At 41.0% G+C, this 16,932-nt stretch overlaps 1 protein-coding gene across 1 annotated transcript in view; it reads left to right on the plus strand.

The window, feature by feature from the left end:
- LOC306914386 (netrin receptor UNC5D-like) overlaps positions 1 to 16,932 on the plus strand; it is a gene marked incomplete at its 5' end in the record, with an annotated part of 78,299 nt that overhangs the window by 38,765 nt on the left and 22,602 nt on the right. Inside the window, 3 exons of the mRNA XM_079491381.1 lie at positions 9,731 to 9,905; positions 12,355 to 12,522; positions 14,728 to 14,892. Coding sequence (XP_079347507.1) covers positions 9,731 to 9,905; positions 12,355 to 12,522; positions 14,728 to 14,892 — 508 coding nt within the window. The remainder of the gene's footprint in view (positions 1 to 9,730; positions 9,906 to 12,354; positions 12,523 to 14,727; positions 14,893 to 16,932) is intronic.

Raw genomic sequence — 16,932 nt, forward strand, 5'->3', positions numbered from 1 at the left:
AACAGCGCCACTTTTGGTACTCATTGGTACTGGTCACACAAACACACAAACATAGTCACTTGAACACGGACATTGCTGTTCCTTGGAGTGGTTGCACCACTCAACAAAAGCAAGGATCAACGTGAGAAGTAATTGTATAACGATAAAGGGTGTGCAGCTGTGGAATAGATGTGATGATGAGCTGAAAGACCGTGGAGCTAAGGATACACTTAAGAAGGTGTTCTAAAACAAAGTATTAAATAGCTACACAGAGTAAAGGCTCAAATCAAGTGGCCATAGTGCTATGAAGTGCCATTTGTTTCCATTTGTTTTGTGTGAAAATGTTACTACTGTGACTATTATTAGCATATTGTTTTGCTTGTTTTTCAAAAATAGCAGACCTACAAGCTCGTATCACGCCACTCGTGGCGCGCTATGAGCTTGTAGATCTGCTATTTTTCAATAGCTAAAGTATAGCATAATGCTTAGTTAAAACACCAAAAGGGGTTCCCGCCTAGAATGGGTTTTTCAAAATAGTAAAATAATACCCCAAATCTCTTCTCCAAAAAGTGTCGATCTACAAGCTTTGTTGACAAAATTGTCAATATATTAGGCTTAGTTTTAGTCATCGTAGCTTGGTTTTTATTTAGTTTCTATCTAGTTTTCGTCAGTGAAAAATGGTAGTCGACAGACATTTTTCATCATAGTTTTAGTCAACGAAATCAACACTGCTGCATTGTTCTCTTTCTGTTCATTACAGTACCTTGTTGTTGTTTGTTTGTTTGAAAAGGTTCAAACATCTTCCACTGATTCACTACCCTAGAAAGTACCGCAAGTACATGTACTCTCAAGTATTTGCAATTTTCAATACTTTTTCTTCTACTCCACTACTCTAGAGTATTAAACCGGTTACAATTTGTTAATTTTGCAGATGATACAACTTTACTTTGCTCTGGGGAAAAAAAAGAATGAACTTTTGGATACAGTCGAAGGGGAGTTGAAGAATTTAAAGAAATGGTTTGATATAAATAAGCTATCACTGAATGTAAGCAAAACTAAAAAAAAAAAAGCCATAAGGATTGTAAACGGGGCTGACTATATATTCACCCTACCAATGCATTATTTGTAAAATGTCGTGCTTTGAAATGTAAGGATTTAGTTGATTTAAAAACATTAGAGATACTGTTTAGAGCTAAAATGAAAACACTTCCAGACTGTATCCAAGGGTTGTTCACTCAGAGGAAAATGTATGTTTAAACAAAAAATCACACCCATGTGAACTGAGTGGTGTAAATCCCCCCCCCCTCTCTCTCTCTCTCTCTCATTAGCAGGCAACAGTTATCTCTCTCTCTCCGTTTCTGGCACAACAGCGCCACTTTTGGTACTCATTGGTACTGGTCACACAAACACACAAACATAGTCACTTGAACACGGACATTGCTGTTCCTTGGAGTGGTTGCACCACTCAACAAAAGCAAGGATCAACGTGAGAAGTAATTGTATAACGATAAAGGGTGTGCAGCTGTGGAATAGATGTGATGATGAGCTGAAAGACCGTGGAGCTAAGGATACACTTAAGAAGGTGTTCTAAAACAAAGTATTAAATAGCTACACAGAGTAAAGGCTCAAATCAAGTGGCCATAGTGCTATGAAGTGCCATTTGTTTCCATTTGTTTTGTGTGAAAATGTTACTACTGTGACTATTATTAGCATATTGTTTTGCTTGTTTTTTAGGAAAAAAAGGAAAAAAATGGCATGTAAGCACTTTTATTTTATTATTTTATTTGAATATTACATTGTTCAGTAGAAATAAGACACATGAACTGTTTTTGTTTGAAAACCTGTAAAAGAGGTATAGCCTACATATATATTTTTATTTTTATTATTTTAAGTTAAATGACAAAAGGGTAGACGTAATAAGCCTATAGGCTTCAGTCTATACCTTTTTTTTCCCCAGAATAAGAAAAAAACAAACTGAACTAAGAATGTTTTTTGTATGGAAAAAAAACAAACTAATAAACTAAACTAAACTACTCAATTATTGTACTTTGTGAGTGAGTGAGTGAGTGAGTGAGTGAGTGAGTGAGTGAGTGAGCGGACATGTTTGTAATATGCCGTACCGCAATGTATAGCCTATAGGGCTTCAGTAGTTAAAGGCGCATGATGATATATTTATTGGGACATCAAAGGGGTAAACATGACAGATGACATTACTTCTTTATTGACTTTCCAGCTCCATTTATGTTTTTCTTCCCGGGCACGTTGCAAGAGCAAAGCAATCTCTGCCACACTGTGTTGGCTGTAGTCATATTGCCTTGTAGAATGTAATAGTAAAGTAATGTGCACTCTCACCATGCAGTATAGATAGGCCACGCACGCACACACACACACACACACGTACACACACACACGTACACACACACACACCCACACACAAACAATCACATTGCAGTGTTTTTACTCATTTTTCGAGTTCCACAGATTATTATTATTTATAAGAGACGAGTCTCTCATCTTTCCAGCGAAAAAAAGGGAAAATAAACTTTTTAACCACGACTTTATAAGCAGTTCAATATGGCTTGTTTCTCCCAAAGCATAATCTGGGAAACTATATCAGAGATAGGAGTATGTTTATGAATCCTTTAGCATTGGAGAGTGTGTGTGTGTGTGTGTGTGTGTGTGTGTGTGTGTGTGTGTGTGTGTGTGTGTGTGTGCGTGTGTGTGTGTGTGTGTGTGTGTGTGTGTGTGTGTGTGTGTGTGTGTGTGTGTGTGACTGTGACAGTAGGTGGGTTTCCATCAAAACATTTCAAAAATAGGAAGCGAATAAGTAAGTAATTCGAAAAAAGAAAAGCGTATTTTTCTTGTTTCCATCCACTGACAAAATGCGCTTCTTTGGAGATATTAAATAAGCAGTAGGCCTAGATGGCGCTATTTTGCCAGTCAAGTGAGACGCGCAGAGAGGCGCATATTATCTGACATTTATTTTACCGTTTGATGTCTGAAATCTGATAGCATCTGCATCACACACACTACAGGATAATCTTACACGATTATTTGATCATGTCACACACACACACACACACACACACACACACACACACACACACACACACACACACACACACACACACACACACTTCTCTGATTTGTTCTTCACCACGGTGCATTTGACGTTCTTTTAGGCTATTCAAGTTGGTCTGCATGAAGTCCGCTGTCCAGATTGGCCACTGGGACAGGCTGTCTTTCAAACAGGCTGTCTGTTAAATAAATAGGCGTGTGTTTTTGTCTAGACAGGGGCTGGTATAGTTTCGTTTTCAAAGTACAGGGACGATCGGGACCCCTGCCCTGCGACTTGACAGTACATTTCCATTTTGACTAGTCTCCTCTCGTCCGTTTCGTTCCGAGCTGTTTAGGAGAAATATCACCGATCTAACTTCATGATCAACGGCGAACGCCCTCACCGGGGAGAGCAAAAGAGCCTCAGCCTGCAGACAGAGGCTTCGAGACTCGAGTGTGTAAATTTAATAATTTATGTATCCACATCCCACCCACCCTCCCGTTCGATCACTCCACAAGTCCACTATACTCACCATCGCGTGTGTTTTCTTCTTTTCCAACTGTTAAAAGCGATATAATGCGAGTTCAATGCTTTCTAATTAGAAATATTTTCCGCAAGTGTTTCCATAACCCATTTGCGCATTTCACTTTTTCGATATAGCCCCAAAATCCGCCACCTTCTATAGCGAAAAAGTGTTTTTGCGAAAAATGCAGACTTATGCGCATTTTGAGGTGTTTCCATCCAGGAGATTTTGCGAAAGAACCTTAATGCGCAAAAAAAAGGCTTTATGGAAACGCACCTTGTGACTGTGTGTGTTGATTGATTGAATACTTTATTGACTCATTTCCTCTCCCTTTGGCATGCTGAAAGGTGGATTTTCAGGCCTGTTTTAAAGGATGCCAGGGATTTGCATTTTTGGGGGGAGGGAGTCAGGGAATTCCACACTTGGGTAGCAGTGCTGTAGAAGGAGAATTTGTTGTTGTTCTCGCTTCCTCTTGTATTGTGGCTGTGGGAGTCGCTTACTTTTTTGAGGTAGTTTGACAGGTATGCAGGTACTGAGGGCATATAGATGGCAAAGCTGCATTTATCTTGCTCCTCACAATGCCTATTTCTCAAACTATACTTCCTCACAAGCAGTGGTGGAAGAAGTACTGACGTTTTTTATTTTTACTTGAGTAAAAGTATCAATATCAACATTTAGAAATGCTCTGTTACAATAAAAGTTTGTTATTCAAAATTGACTTCAAAATTATTGGTATCAAACTGTCCTTAAAGTACCCAAAGTAAAAGTAAAAAATAGCAGTTCTACAAGCTCACAACTTGGGGCTATATCGAAAAAGTGAAATGCGCAAATGGGTTATGGAAACACTTGCGGAAAATATTTCTAATTAGAAAGCATTGAACTCGCATTATATCGCTTTTAACAGTTGGAAAAGAAGAAAAAAAAGGAAAAAAATGGCATGTAAGCACTTTTATTTTATTATTTTATTTGAATATTACATTGTTCAGTAGAAATAAGACACATGAACTGTTTTTGTTTGAAAACCTGTAAAAGAGGTATAGCCTACATATATATTTTTATTTTTATTATTTTAAGTTAAATGACAAAAGGGTAGACGTAATAAGCCTATAGGCTTCAGTCTATACCTTTTTTTTCCCCAGAATAAGAAAAAAACAAACTGAACTAAGAATGTTTTTTGTATGGAAAAAAAACAAACTAATAAACTAAACTAAACTACTCAATTATTGTACTTTGTGAGTGAGTGAGTGAGTGAGTGAGTGAGTGAGTGAGTGAGTGAGCGGACATGTTTGTAATATGCCGTACCGCAATGTATAGCCTATAGGGCTTCAGTAGTTAAAGGCGCATGATGATATATTTATTGGGACATCAAAGGGGTAAACATGACAGATGACATTACTTCTTTATTGACTTTCCAGCTCCATTTATGTTTTTCTTCCCGGGCACGTTGCAAGAGCAAAGCAATCTCTGCCACACTGTGTTGGCTGTAGTCATATTGCCTTGTAGAATGTAATAGTAAAGTAATGTGCACTCTCACCATGCAGTATAGATAGGCCACGCACGCACACACACACACACACACGTACACACACACACGTACACACACACACACCCACACACAAACAATCACATTGCAGTGTTTTTACTCATTTTTCGAGTTCCACAGATTATTATTATTTATAAGAGACGAGTCTCTCATCTTTCCAGCGAAAAAAAGGGAAAATAAACTTTTTAACCACGACTTTATAAGCAGTTCAATATGGCTTGTTTCTCCCAAAGCATAATCTGGGAAACTATATCAGAGATAGGAGTATGTTTATGAATCCTTTAGCATTGGAGAGTGTGTGTGTGTGTGTGTGTGTGTGTGTGTGTGTGTGTGTGTGTGTGTGTGTGTGTGTGTGTGTGTGTGTGTGTGTGTGTGTGTGTGTGTGTGTGTGTGTGTGTGTGTGTGTGTGTGTGTGTGTGTGTGTGTGTGTGTGTGACTGTGACAGTAGGTGGGTTTCCATCAAAACATTTCAAAAATAGGAAGCGAATAAGTAAGTAATTCGAAAAAAGAAAAGCGTATTTTTCTTGTTTCCATCCACTGACAAAATGCGCTTCTTTGGAGATATTAAATAAGCAGTAGGCCTAGATGGTGCTATTTTGCCAGTCAAGTGAGACGCGCAGAGAGGCGCATATTATCTGACATTTATTTTACCGTTTGATGTCTGAAATCTGATAGCATCTGCATCACACACACTACAGGATAATCTTACACGATTATTTGATCATGTCACACACACACACACACACACACACACACACACACACACACACACACACACACACACACACACACACACACACACTTCTCTGATTTGTTCTTCACCACGGTGCATTTGACGTTCTTTTAGGCTATTCAAGTTGGTCTGCATGAAGTCCGCTGTCCAGATTGGCCACTGGGACAGGCTGTCTTTCAAACAGGCTGTCTGTTAAATAAATAGGCGTGTGTTTTTGTCTAGACAGGGGCTGGTATAGTTTCGTTTTCAAAGTACAGGGACGATCGGGACCCCTGCCCTGCGACTTGACAGTACATTTCCATTTTGACTAGTCTCCTCTCGTCCGTTTCGTTCCGAGCTGTTTAGGAGAAATATCACCGATCTAACTTCATGATCAACGGCGAACGCCCTCACCGGGGAGAGCAAAAGAGCCTCAGCCTGCAGACAGAGGCTTCGAGACTCGAGTGTGTAAATTTAATAATTTATGTATCCACATCCCACCCACCCTCCCGTTCGATCACTCCACAAGTCCACTATACTCACCATCGCGTGTGTTTTCTTCTTTTCCAACTGTTAAAAGCGATATAATGCGAGTTCAATGCTTTCTAATTAGAAATATTTTCCGCAAGTGTTTCCATAACCCATTTGCGCATTTCACTTTTTCGATATAGCCCCAAAATCCGCCACCTTCTATAGCGAAAAAGTGTTTTTGCGAAAAATGCAGACTTATGCGCATTTTGAGGTGTTTCCATCCAGGAGATTTTACGAAAGAACCTTAATGCGCAAAAAAAAGGCTTTATGGAAACGCACCTTGTGACTGTGTGTGTTGATTGATTGAATACTTTATTGACTCATTTCCTCTCCCTTTGGCATGCTGAAAGGTGGATTTTCAGGCCTGTTTTAAAGGATGCCAGGGATTTGCATTTTTGGGGGGAGGGAGTCAGGGAATTCCACACTTGGGTAGCAGTGCTGTAGAAGGAGAATTTGTTGTTGTTCTCGCTTCCTCTTGTATTGTGGCTGTGGGAGTCGCTTACTTTTTTGAGGTAGTTTGACAGGTATGCAGGTACTGAGGGCATATAGATGGCAAAGCTGCATTTATCTTGCTCCTCACAATGCCTATTTCTCAAACTATACTTCCTCACAAGCAGTGGTGGAAGAAGTACTGACGTTTTTTATTTTTACTTGAGTAAAAGTATCAATATCAACATTTAGAAATGCTCTGTTACAATAAAAGTTTGTTATTCAAAATTGACTTCAAAATTATTGGTATCAAACTGTCCTTAAAGTACCCAAAGTAAAAGTAAAAAATAGCAGTTCTACAAGCTCACAACACGTTGTGTGTCGGCTATTTTCAAAATTCAAAAGTATATAGGTCTGAAGTGCACGGTTTTGTAATAATAGGCTAATCAAAATGATAATAAAGTAACTAACTGACGTTTTCAAATAATGACAATTAAAAGTACAATATTATGCCTCTGAGATGTAGAAGCAAAATTATAGAACATTGGAAGTAGGTGTACTCCTTTAGTACTACTAAAAATACCTAGAAATTGTATTTAAGTACAGTACCTGAGTACATGGACTCAAGTATAGTAGGCTAATGCATGCACACACACACACAAGCTTGCAGTAATGTTCAGTGCACTGCCATAAATCAAACCCCACTCCCTGACGCCTGAGTGAGTCTCTCTCAATGAAAAAGCTCCAACTAATGGCAAGTTAATAGCAATTTACAGAGCCAGCCAAGCAAACATGGAGACACACCAACACACCGTTCTTTTAAGTTTTATAATTCAGAATCATAGACAAGCAGATGCTGTTGACCTGATTTCGATCTCCCTGAGGGTGGTTCAGTCCTGTGCATTACACAGTAAAAAAATCTCAATGTTAATTTAATCCATTTAGGGCTGAGGACGATTCTAAACACTGACCTACGTTTTATGAAAAATTCAAATTTCAATTCAATTGTTTTTATTCAAAAGTGTTATGTTGCTATATACTGTACACAACAAGAAGGGGTTCCCGTCCTGAAGGGGTGAAAAATCAAAAGGGATCCCACCCGGAATGGGTAACCTACTAAACCTACACAAAATTGACCAGGGGTGCCCCAGGGGTCTGTACTAAACCCCCTACTTTGTTTCCCCTCCACACCAAGGGCCCTATCTTGTGCACCGCCGTATACCCCTTGTGTCTATTTTCTTTGTTCTTTTAGAATCTTGAAAAACATTTTAAAAATAGTGAAATTAGCTATACATTACATGTTGTGAGCTTGTAGATCGGCTATTTTAACTGTTTTAAGTACCCATTTAGGCCTGACGTCGAAATAAAAAAAACGTTCGCTCTGAAAGAATATATATTCAAAGATTTGTGCCGCATTTTTACGATTTTTCAAAAATAGCAGACCTACAAGCTCGTATCACGCCACTCGTGGCGCGCTATGAGCTTGTAGATCTGCTATTTTTCAATAGCTAAAGTATAGCATAATGCTTAGTTAAAACACCAAAAGGGGTTCCCGCCTAGAATGGGTTTTTCAAAATAGTAAAATAATACCCCAAATCTCTTCTCCAAAAAGTGTCGATCTACAAGCTTTGTTGACAAAATTGTCAATATATTAGGCTTAGTTTTAGTCATCGTAGCTTGGTTTTTATTTAGTTTCTATCTAGTTTTCGTCAGTGAAAAATGGTAGTCGACAGACATTTTTCATCATAGTTTTAGTCAACGAAATCAACACTGCTGCATTGTTCTCTTTCTGTTCATTACAGTACCTTGTTGTTGTTTGTTTGTTGGGTTCATGACATTTACGCTAATATCACACTTCGATTCATAAGTCGACCCAAATGAGAGTGTCGTAAAATTATTGAGAAGAGTGGTTGAAAAACACAGGCATTTGAGTTCACTGAAAACACATTAAAATGCAAATTGGGGAACACAAGATCTCACCTTGAAATGAACAGAAAGATTATAGACAAGAAAACAAAGTTGGTATTATCAAAAATAAAGACAATTAACACCATGCAGCTGACATGACGTAATGCTGTAACAGTTATGGTTGAAAACTATAACACCAAGTGTGTGAAATGACAAGTAAAAAGATATTCCTGATACGGGAAAGAATCATAAAAGTATAGACTATGGAACATTTCATATCCAAAAATACTTTAGAGAGAACTTGGCTTGTGTTGAAACCCACGCGCACACCCTTAAGAACACTCCTGGTTGCTCCTTGTGTGTGATGCCGTTCATCCCAGTTTGAGTGGAAAAGTGGAGTGTGTTTCGGAAGTAGTGAGAAAATGACAGGATACATGACACTTATATTATACTGTAAGAGTTGTGTGAGGGTTTAGAAACTGATTTTATTATATAGTTTTGCTGTTGTTAAACTTTTACACTGTTAACTTTTACTTTTTTGTATTCTTCATTCACCGTTAAAGGAGAAATACAAAAAATACAAAAACATGCTTCATCGCTCTCGCAGCTATAAGGGGTCCTTGGCCTCGGGAAACTTTGAAGATTCCACAGGGTGACATTAATGTACAGTGTCAACGGATGTTATCAGCTAAAATACCTCACTGACATCAGATGTTAAAGGAGAATTCCATACTAAAAGGCTTTCTTACCTTTCTTTGTAGTTGTTACGTCCCCACCAAAGATATCCCAAGCGGCACACTTTACTACTTATTTCGATGGAAATAAGCGAATTAGCACAACACCCCATAGCCCCATTCAATTCCCATTCAATGCAATTCATTGAGGGCTTATGGTAGGGGAAATAGCCAATAAGGAGTTTTTGCACAAACAAACACCTGGACCTCTTTGGTGGGGACGTAACAACTACAAAGAAAGGTAAGAAAGCCTTCTAGCATGGAATTCTCCTTTAAGTCATAGTGTTTGTTTGCATTTAATGTCTTTGTGAAGGTGGAGTGGTTGAAGAACGAGGAGCCTGTGAACCTGGATGGGATGGTCGACTCCAGAGTGGATCAGAACCTCATCATTCCAGAGGCCCATCTGTCAGACTCTGGGAACTACACGTGCGTAGCCAGTAACATCGTGGCCAAGAGACGTAGCTCCACGGCCACCGTGGTTGTCTACGGTAAGATGCACTTGCCTTCATTTGATCCTGTCTGGGTCCCAGTGTAATATAATAATGAATTGCATTTTTATAGCGCTTTTCCAAGTGCTCCAAGGCGCTTTACAATGGTTCATTCATTCATACATTGGGAGGTGAAGCGGCGATCAGTGGACAGGAGGAACCGGGATTCGAACCGCCGACCCAGGGATCATTGGACAACCTGCTCTACCTCCTGAGCCACAGCCGCCCCAAATAATAATAATAATAATGTACACTGCAAGACATTATTTCTTATTTTTATCCCCAATTTCGTCGCTACACCTCGTTCCGCTCAACAATCCCTGCTGACAGACCGTAGCATTACGTGGAGTGACAAATAGCACACATTTGTACACTCTGACAGGAGTCAAGATCTTACAGACAGTGTAATTGTACACATACCAGTATTCAGATGATTTCTGGTACATATCCAGGCAGACACAGTACAACCGTCAGCTAATGTATCCACCGTCGATTAATTACATAAACTGAGTGGTGTTAACCTCACCCTCAGGTTACCCTCACGCTGTTCAGTTAACTTAACAGTTACTTCATCAACTGTTAATTAACTGAAGTGTTAATTAAATTAACCGAGGCTGTCCAAATCTGGTGTACAAATGGAACCAAATGGAGCGACCCTAAGGGTTCATTTGGTTCCATTTATTTAGCACCTTTTTGTGTTTTAGCATACATACTAGGCTACCTGCAGGTCTTTACGAGCTCTTTTCTTTTGCCGTTCCGTTGGCTGCTCTGTGAAGAAGGAAACAACAAGCTGCTATTCCACTGTGGGGAAAAACTCCACAGCTCATTAATTGCAGTGTTTCCACATTTACTTTTCTCGACGTCTATCGAAACACCAGAGCGGCTCCTTTTGTTTTAGCAGAACGCCAGCGAAAGACAACTTCTTCTGACAATCCAGTCTCAGCTTTTTCCAGCAGTCGAGGCCCATCAGTCATCTGTCCGCACGTATATATAGGCCACCACTTGGCACACTAGTTTGTTTAACACAGTCAAATCCTTCCTGATGTTGTCTTGAGTTATAATAGTAACTTAACACATTTTGTGCCCAAGACGTCCACAGACGTCCTGGGAATTACCATATGCGGTGACCAGGACGTTTTTTTTAAATTGTTTTTGTGATTTTCATAACGAATACAAAAATGACAAAAATAACATTGGGCACCCTGGGTCACTATTTTGAAAGTGTGGGCACACAAAGCCTTAATAACAATTCACAACCAAAGCAGTGTGCACTGATGGTCTTTGAACCATCGCAATGTAACGCTGTCTCTCGCCTGTATGACGGTGACTTCACATACGTATCCTTGGTATGTTAACAGTGACTCAGATGTATGTCTTATGTGATCGATTTTTGATGAATTGAACATGGTGGACCCTCTTGTAAACAAGTGTAATGCTTAATTGGGTCGTCCACTCACAGTTAACAGCCTTTGTATTGAGTTTGTGCTTGAAATGTACTGTAATTCTGCAAACTGTTCATAAATATTTCAATCAATCAATCAAATCGTATGGGGGAGATGCTGTGCGTATGTATAGGGCTGTCACGATTACATCATTTATGTTGACGATTAATAGTAAATCATTGTGCTTTAACGATTTAATCGTGTTTCTGCCGTGGAATATATAAATAATAATACAAATTACATTTCTGTATAGGCTATAATGTATAGGCTTCGTAGTTTCAAATTGCACAAGGCTACAAATAAAATAAAACATAAGAATTGCCGGAAATGGCTGATCTACATGCTTGCAATGCGTCGCAAGCTTGTAGATCTGCTATTTCTGCTATTTTGGGCAAATGTATGAGCATTTTTCAACATGTAGATGATTATGCAAAACAATTATGATTATCTTAAATAATTGCGATTAGGTCTTTTAAGTTGCGATTGAAAACTTATATTAGATTATATCTTCCTATATAAAATAATATATTGTTGAGAAAAGAAGAGTGAAGTAGAAAGTAAGTTCAAACTGTGAGGATCAAAACAAGAATTTATTCTCAGCTTCATTGTCACATCACAGTTTACAGAAGTAAAAAAAAAAGGGGGGTGAAATTTGTTCCTGTGCATGATTCCCATCGTTATCGTTATTTCCATATAAGAAAAGAAGGGGAACTTGAAGAAGGGTGAGGGGGGGGAGTTGGGGAAGGAGATAATTGCTTTGGAGGAACGCTTTCTGACATCTCTGCAGTGTCACAGTCACAGTGGTGAAACGGGAATTGCATTTATTCTGGCAGTACTGTACTTGAGAAGAATTACTACAGTACCACACACGCACTCACACTCTCTCTCTCTCTCTCTCACACTCACACACACACACACACACACACACACACACACACACACACACACACACACACACACACACCTCATCTCTCTTTGTCTCTTTCCTTCTCCTCCTCCTCCTCCAGTAAACGGAGGCTGGTCCTCGTGGGCCGACTGGTCCTCCTGCAACGTGCGCTGTGGGCGGGGCATGCAGAGGCGTTCGCGCACGTGCACACACCCCGCCCCTCTCAACGGGGGGCTGTTCTGCGAGGGCATGTCCGTGCAGAGGAGCACATGCAACGCATTATGTCCAGGTATAGGCGCCACACCATGATTGCTCTGGTCCTTGTATAACCCATTGAGACCCCAGGAGGCCTATTCTACAAATGTTAAAAATCAGACCCATCTGAACTGAGTGGTGCTGTACTGTACTCGTGCTGTAGTACTGTACAAGCCCTCCTCCCTGGCGTGTGCGTGCGTGTGTGTGTGTGCGCATGTGTGTGTGTTAGGCTGCGCAACAGTGACACTTTGTGGACAACAAACGCTATTTCCGTACTCGGACGGACAGACACGGACAGACACAGGGACAGACCCAGCCAGGGACACACATTACGGGCTAGCACCACTCAAAAATGGTAGATGTACAAGGTCGCATCGCGGCATTGGATATCTGCTATTTTTGAATAGCCAACGCAAAAATCGAAATTGACACAGGTGATTTACTGGTTTTAAAGTCAAGTCTGGTCAAGTCAATTTTATTTATAAAGCACATTTAAAAACAGACAACGGCCGACCAAAGTGCTGTACACCAAGAGAAAAAACTAATATTACACATTGCACAATTTATAAACTCATTTCGCAAAAGGATCACATATTACACAGCACATCAAGGATAAAAAACATCAAACAACAACATTAAAGGAGTAGTTCACCCAAAAATGGGACCAGCGATAACTGGACCGAACCGAACGTAGCCGAGAAACATTCTAATTTGCCGCACCCGCCCCGAAACGGCCCAGAGAAGGATTTAATTGGATCCTGTGGAAACGGAGTCGAGAAGAATTGGACGGTTTGGACCCGGTCCGAAACGGCGCTGATTAAAATCACATCCGATCCTAAATAGATTTGGACCCATAGTGTGTCCAATGCTATATTATGCTTATTTTCACCATGACAGAGACTGCTCGTCTATGAGAGACGTCACCCCCGCCTTTCCGACTCAGCGAAGGGTTGCATAATATTAGTGCATTTTGCGGCACCGCAATTCGTCGACAATCACAACAAAACTATCCCACATTGCTCGCTTTGATTTGTAGTTTGCTTTGCGTTTCACCGGCTCGCTCGTTCAAGAGGGCCGCCATGATTTCATTAATATTGTGTGTGTGTGTGTGTGTGTGTGTGTGTGTGTGTGTGTGTGTGTGTGTGTGTGTGTGTGTGTGTGTGTGTGTGTGTGTGTGTGTGTGTGTGTGTGTGTGTGTGTGTGTGTGTGTGCGCGCGCGCACGCTGTTGGGATTGGGCTGCGCTTCACTCCAAATCGTCGTGAATGTAGAACAGAGTCTGGGTTATTCTGCAGTCACACCACGGCGATTTGGATTGTTACGCATCCCAATCCCAACAGCGCGCACACACACACACACACACACACACACACACACACACAGAGTGAGGAGAAGAACTAACCCAGCCCTCATATTTTATGAGGGCTGGGGGGCCATATTGTCTGTTCAACCGACAATATGGATTTTAGAATGGAATAATTACAACGCACGCATGTCTATTTTTTAAATCTATTTTTAATTCCACATCTGCGTTGTCGCTGATGAAAGGATTGAACACCGAAACGCGTTCGTTGTACCATGTCAACCATTACATGAATTAAAAGTGCCTTAAAACGAGAGTTCCGTGAGTGCTGGTTTTCTCTTTTAGAGATTTTTCTGTGAAATTATAATAATTATTAACTTGGCTCTCATTGCTCTGTAATCCAAGGCTGATTTGCCGGTGCACCTGTATTTATGACAGCACTTTCTTGGGAACACAGCTCTCTCTCTCTCTCTCTCTCTCTCTCTCTCTCTCTCTCTCTCTCTCTCTCTCTCTCTCTCTCTCTCTCTCTCTGTGCTACATTTAGGGTAATTACTAATTTCTCTTCAAAAAAGTGTATTTTTATGCTCTGACCTCATTCGGTTTATGTCTGCAACGTTAGGCGACACACAGCCTTCTTAGACAGCAGCCCTGAAAACAAACAAACTATGGAAGTATGTGGGAAATGAAGTTAACCTCGGGGGACCCCAGATGATTAGCTTAATGTGCAACACATGTGTTCTCACTCGACAGCAAACAAACCAACATATAATACAGCGTATACAGAGTATCTGCACATTTCTAAAGTGACAATTTAATTACTTTTAATACCAAATTGGCAGAATTGTGTGTGTGTGTGTGTGTGTGTATATATATATATATATATATATATATATACTGTATATATAATATGTATTGTTTTACGTCATCTCTTCTCTCAGTGGACGGGGGTTGGGGTCCATGGAGTGAGTGGACGGCGTGTGGCACGACGTGTCAGAGGCAGCGCGGCCGAGAGTGCTCGTCTCCGCGACCCAGACACGGGGGGCTTCTGTGTGACGGAGCAACACGGAGCCATGACAACTGCACCGGGGGTCTCTGCACACACAGTACTGTACCTTAACCCATTTTGACCTGAGATCAGATTCTAAAAATGTCTTCTACATCCTGACAGTTTTCTGAAAAAGCTATGTTTCTATGTCAGTGGTTCTTCGATTTTTCAAAAATAGCAGACCTACAAGCTCGTAGCGCGCCACTCGGTGGCGTGCTATGAGCTTGTAGATCTGCTATTTTTCAATAGCTAAAGCATAACATAATGCTAACACCAAAAGGGGTTCTCGCCCAGAATATGGGTTAAGAAGCTCTGTTGTTTCAGCGCGACCTCGCCCTGTGATTATTATTACAAAACATACGTACATTAGCCACTTAACACAATCAGTGCCGGAAGTCCTTCAAAATAGGAGCTCTGGGGTGCCGGAACAACATGGCCGCTTTTACTCGGAAACCCATGACCCGGAAACAATCCACTAAAAAAAGTTTACTTTACATAGCTAGCTTACATTGCGATCGTTTTAATTTATACGATATATGCAGGGGTGCACACAACTTTTTTGGTCTAGTACTCAGAGGAGTACCTGGAGGAGTTACTTGGTGCTCCTAAAATGCGGCGACCCGTCTCGCCGGATGGATAAAAGAGGGATGCATGAATAACTTATAGAAAAACTATATTTATTGGATAGGTGGGGACTGGGGAGTCAATGGAGGGTATTGCAACTCTAGATTAATACCATTATAAAAAAAAGAGTTGGAAATTGCAGCTAGGTCCATGTGTGGTCCAGCCCTAAATGCATATTCTAATAAAAACAACTTAATACTTCCTAAGGATAATATGAGCATCAAAGCAATATTTAGGTAAAAATATATTTAAATAGCCGATCTACTAGCTCACAACGTGTTGCGGAGGCGACACGTTGTGAGCTTGCAGATCAGCTATTTGTTTAACATACACGTCGGTCGTACGGCGAAGCATACGTCAGGCTTCCCTTTTGTTTTTACCGAGGCAACGTACAGTCAGACTCAGACAGTTAGACACACATGGCTCCTCGGTGCAAAAATAAACAGTGTACACTACCCGACTTTACTATAATAAGGGACAGTATGTCGGGACACGGTGTTGTCATGTTGATAAGCTTCATGTTGTGCAGGCTGCAGCAGCAGTGCCAGTCCGCAATGCTTTGCACTCTTCCCACTGTCGGAACTAAAACCTGTACCTGTAAAAAGTCAGTGGCCGGTGCCTATAAGCCAGACCGAATCACGACAGTGTGATTTGAGTCTGGCTTATTAGCCAGGCTACGGTGCGTAGGCTGTGAGAGACGGCATCGCACACGAGCAACTTGCTCCAGCACCCGGAAAACAAACATAAGCACAGCGGCGAATGGGAAGAGTGCAAAGCATCCAAAGCATCCCCTTTTACAACTTTTACTTTTTAGTTTGCTCCACATCTGAAACGGAGAAGCCGAACCATTTGTTTCTCAGTAGTAAACTCCTGTCAACCGAACCGCCCTCCTCCCAGCAGCGAGCAGCATGGAAATGGATCCTCCCTCGTTTGAGTCAGGACGCGCTGTGATTGGCCACAATGGCCAGTGCACTTGTGCAAGACGTACTTTGATTGGCAGTCGGTGGGAAATGCTCTCGCTACAGATTTTACTAGTATTCTGGCCATAATAATCATTCTGGGCGGAGCCAGCTGTTGGTACGCAGATGCGCTTCCCGGCGCTTGATTGACAGCGCAGAATTAATTTTGACGACGCATGCGCACTGGCGTACCGCTTGTGTGCACCCCTGGATATATGATCCAAAAAGCGTTCATATTTTGCGGGAGAGACGGATGAGGAGCAGAAATGAAGCGCCAGTATATCGATCCGTTCAACACCACGGAGAGCGCCCTGGATTAGGAGAGACGAGTCATTATTTCCGCCGCGCTAACGGCTAAATCAATGGTAAGCTAACAAGAGTCTAGAGTGTAGCATACGGTAGCCGAAAGGCGAAACTGACAAATAAAAAAAAGGAAAAAATTCATTATATTCTTATCTCGCCCCGTATCATTGAGGATGCGCTAAGACGTGTGACGACGTCGGATGTACGCGTCG

Source organism: Electrona antarctica, assembly GCF_951216825.1.
Source record: "Electrona antarctica genome assembly, chromosome: 21".
In the NCBI taxonomy this organism is placed as follows: domain Eukaryota; kingdom Metazoa; phylum Chordata; class Actinopteri; order Myctophiformes; family Myctophidae; genus Electrona; species Electrona antarctica.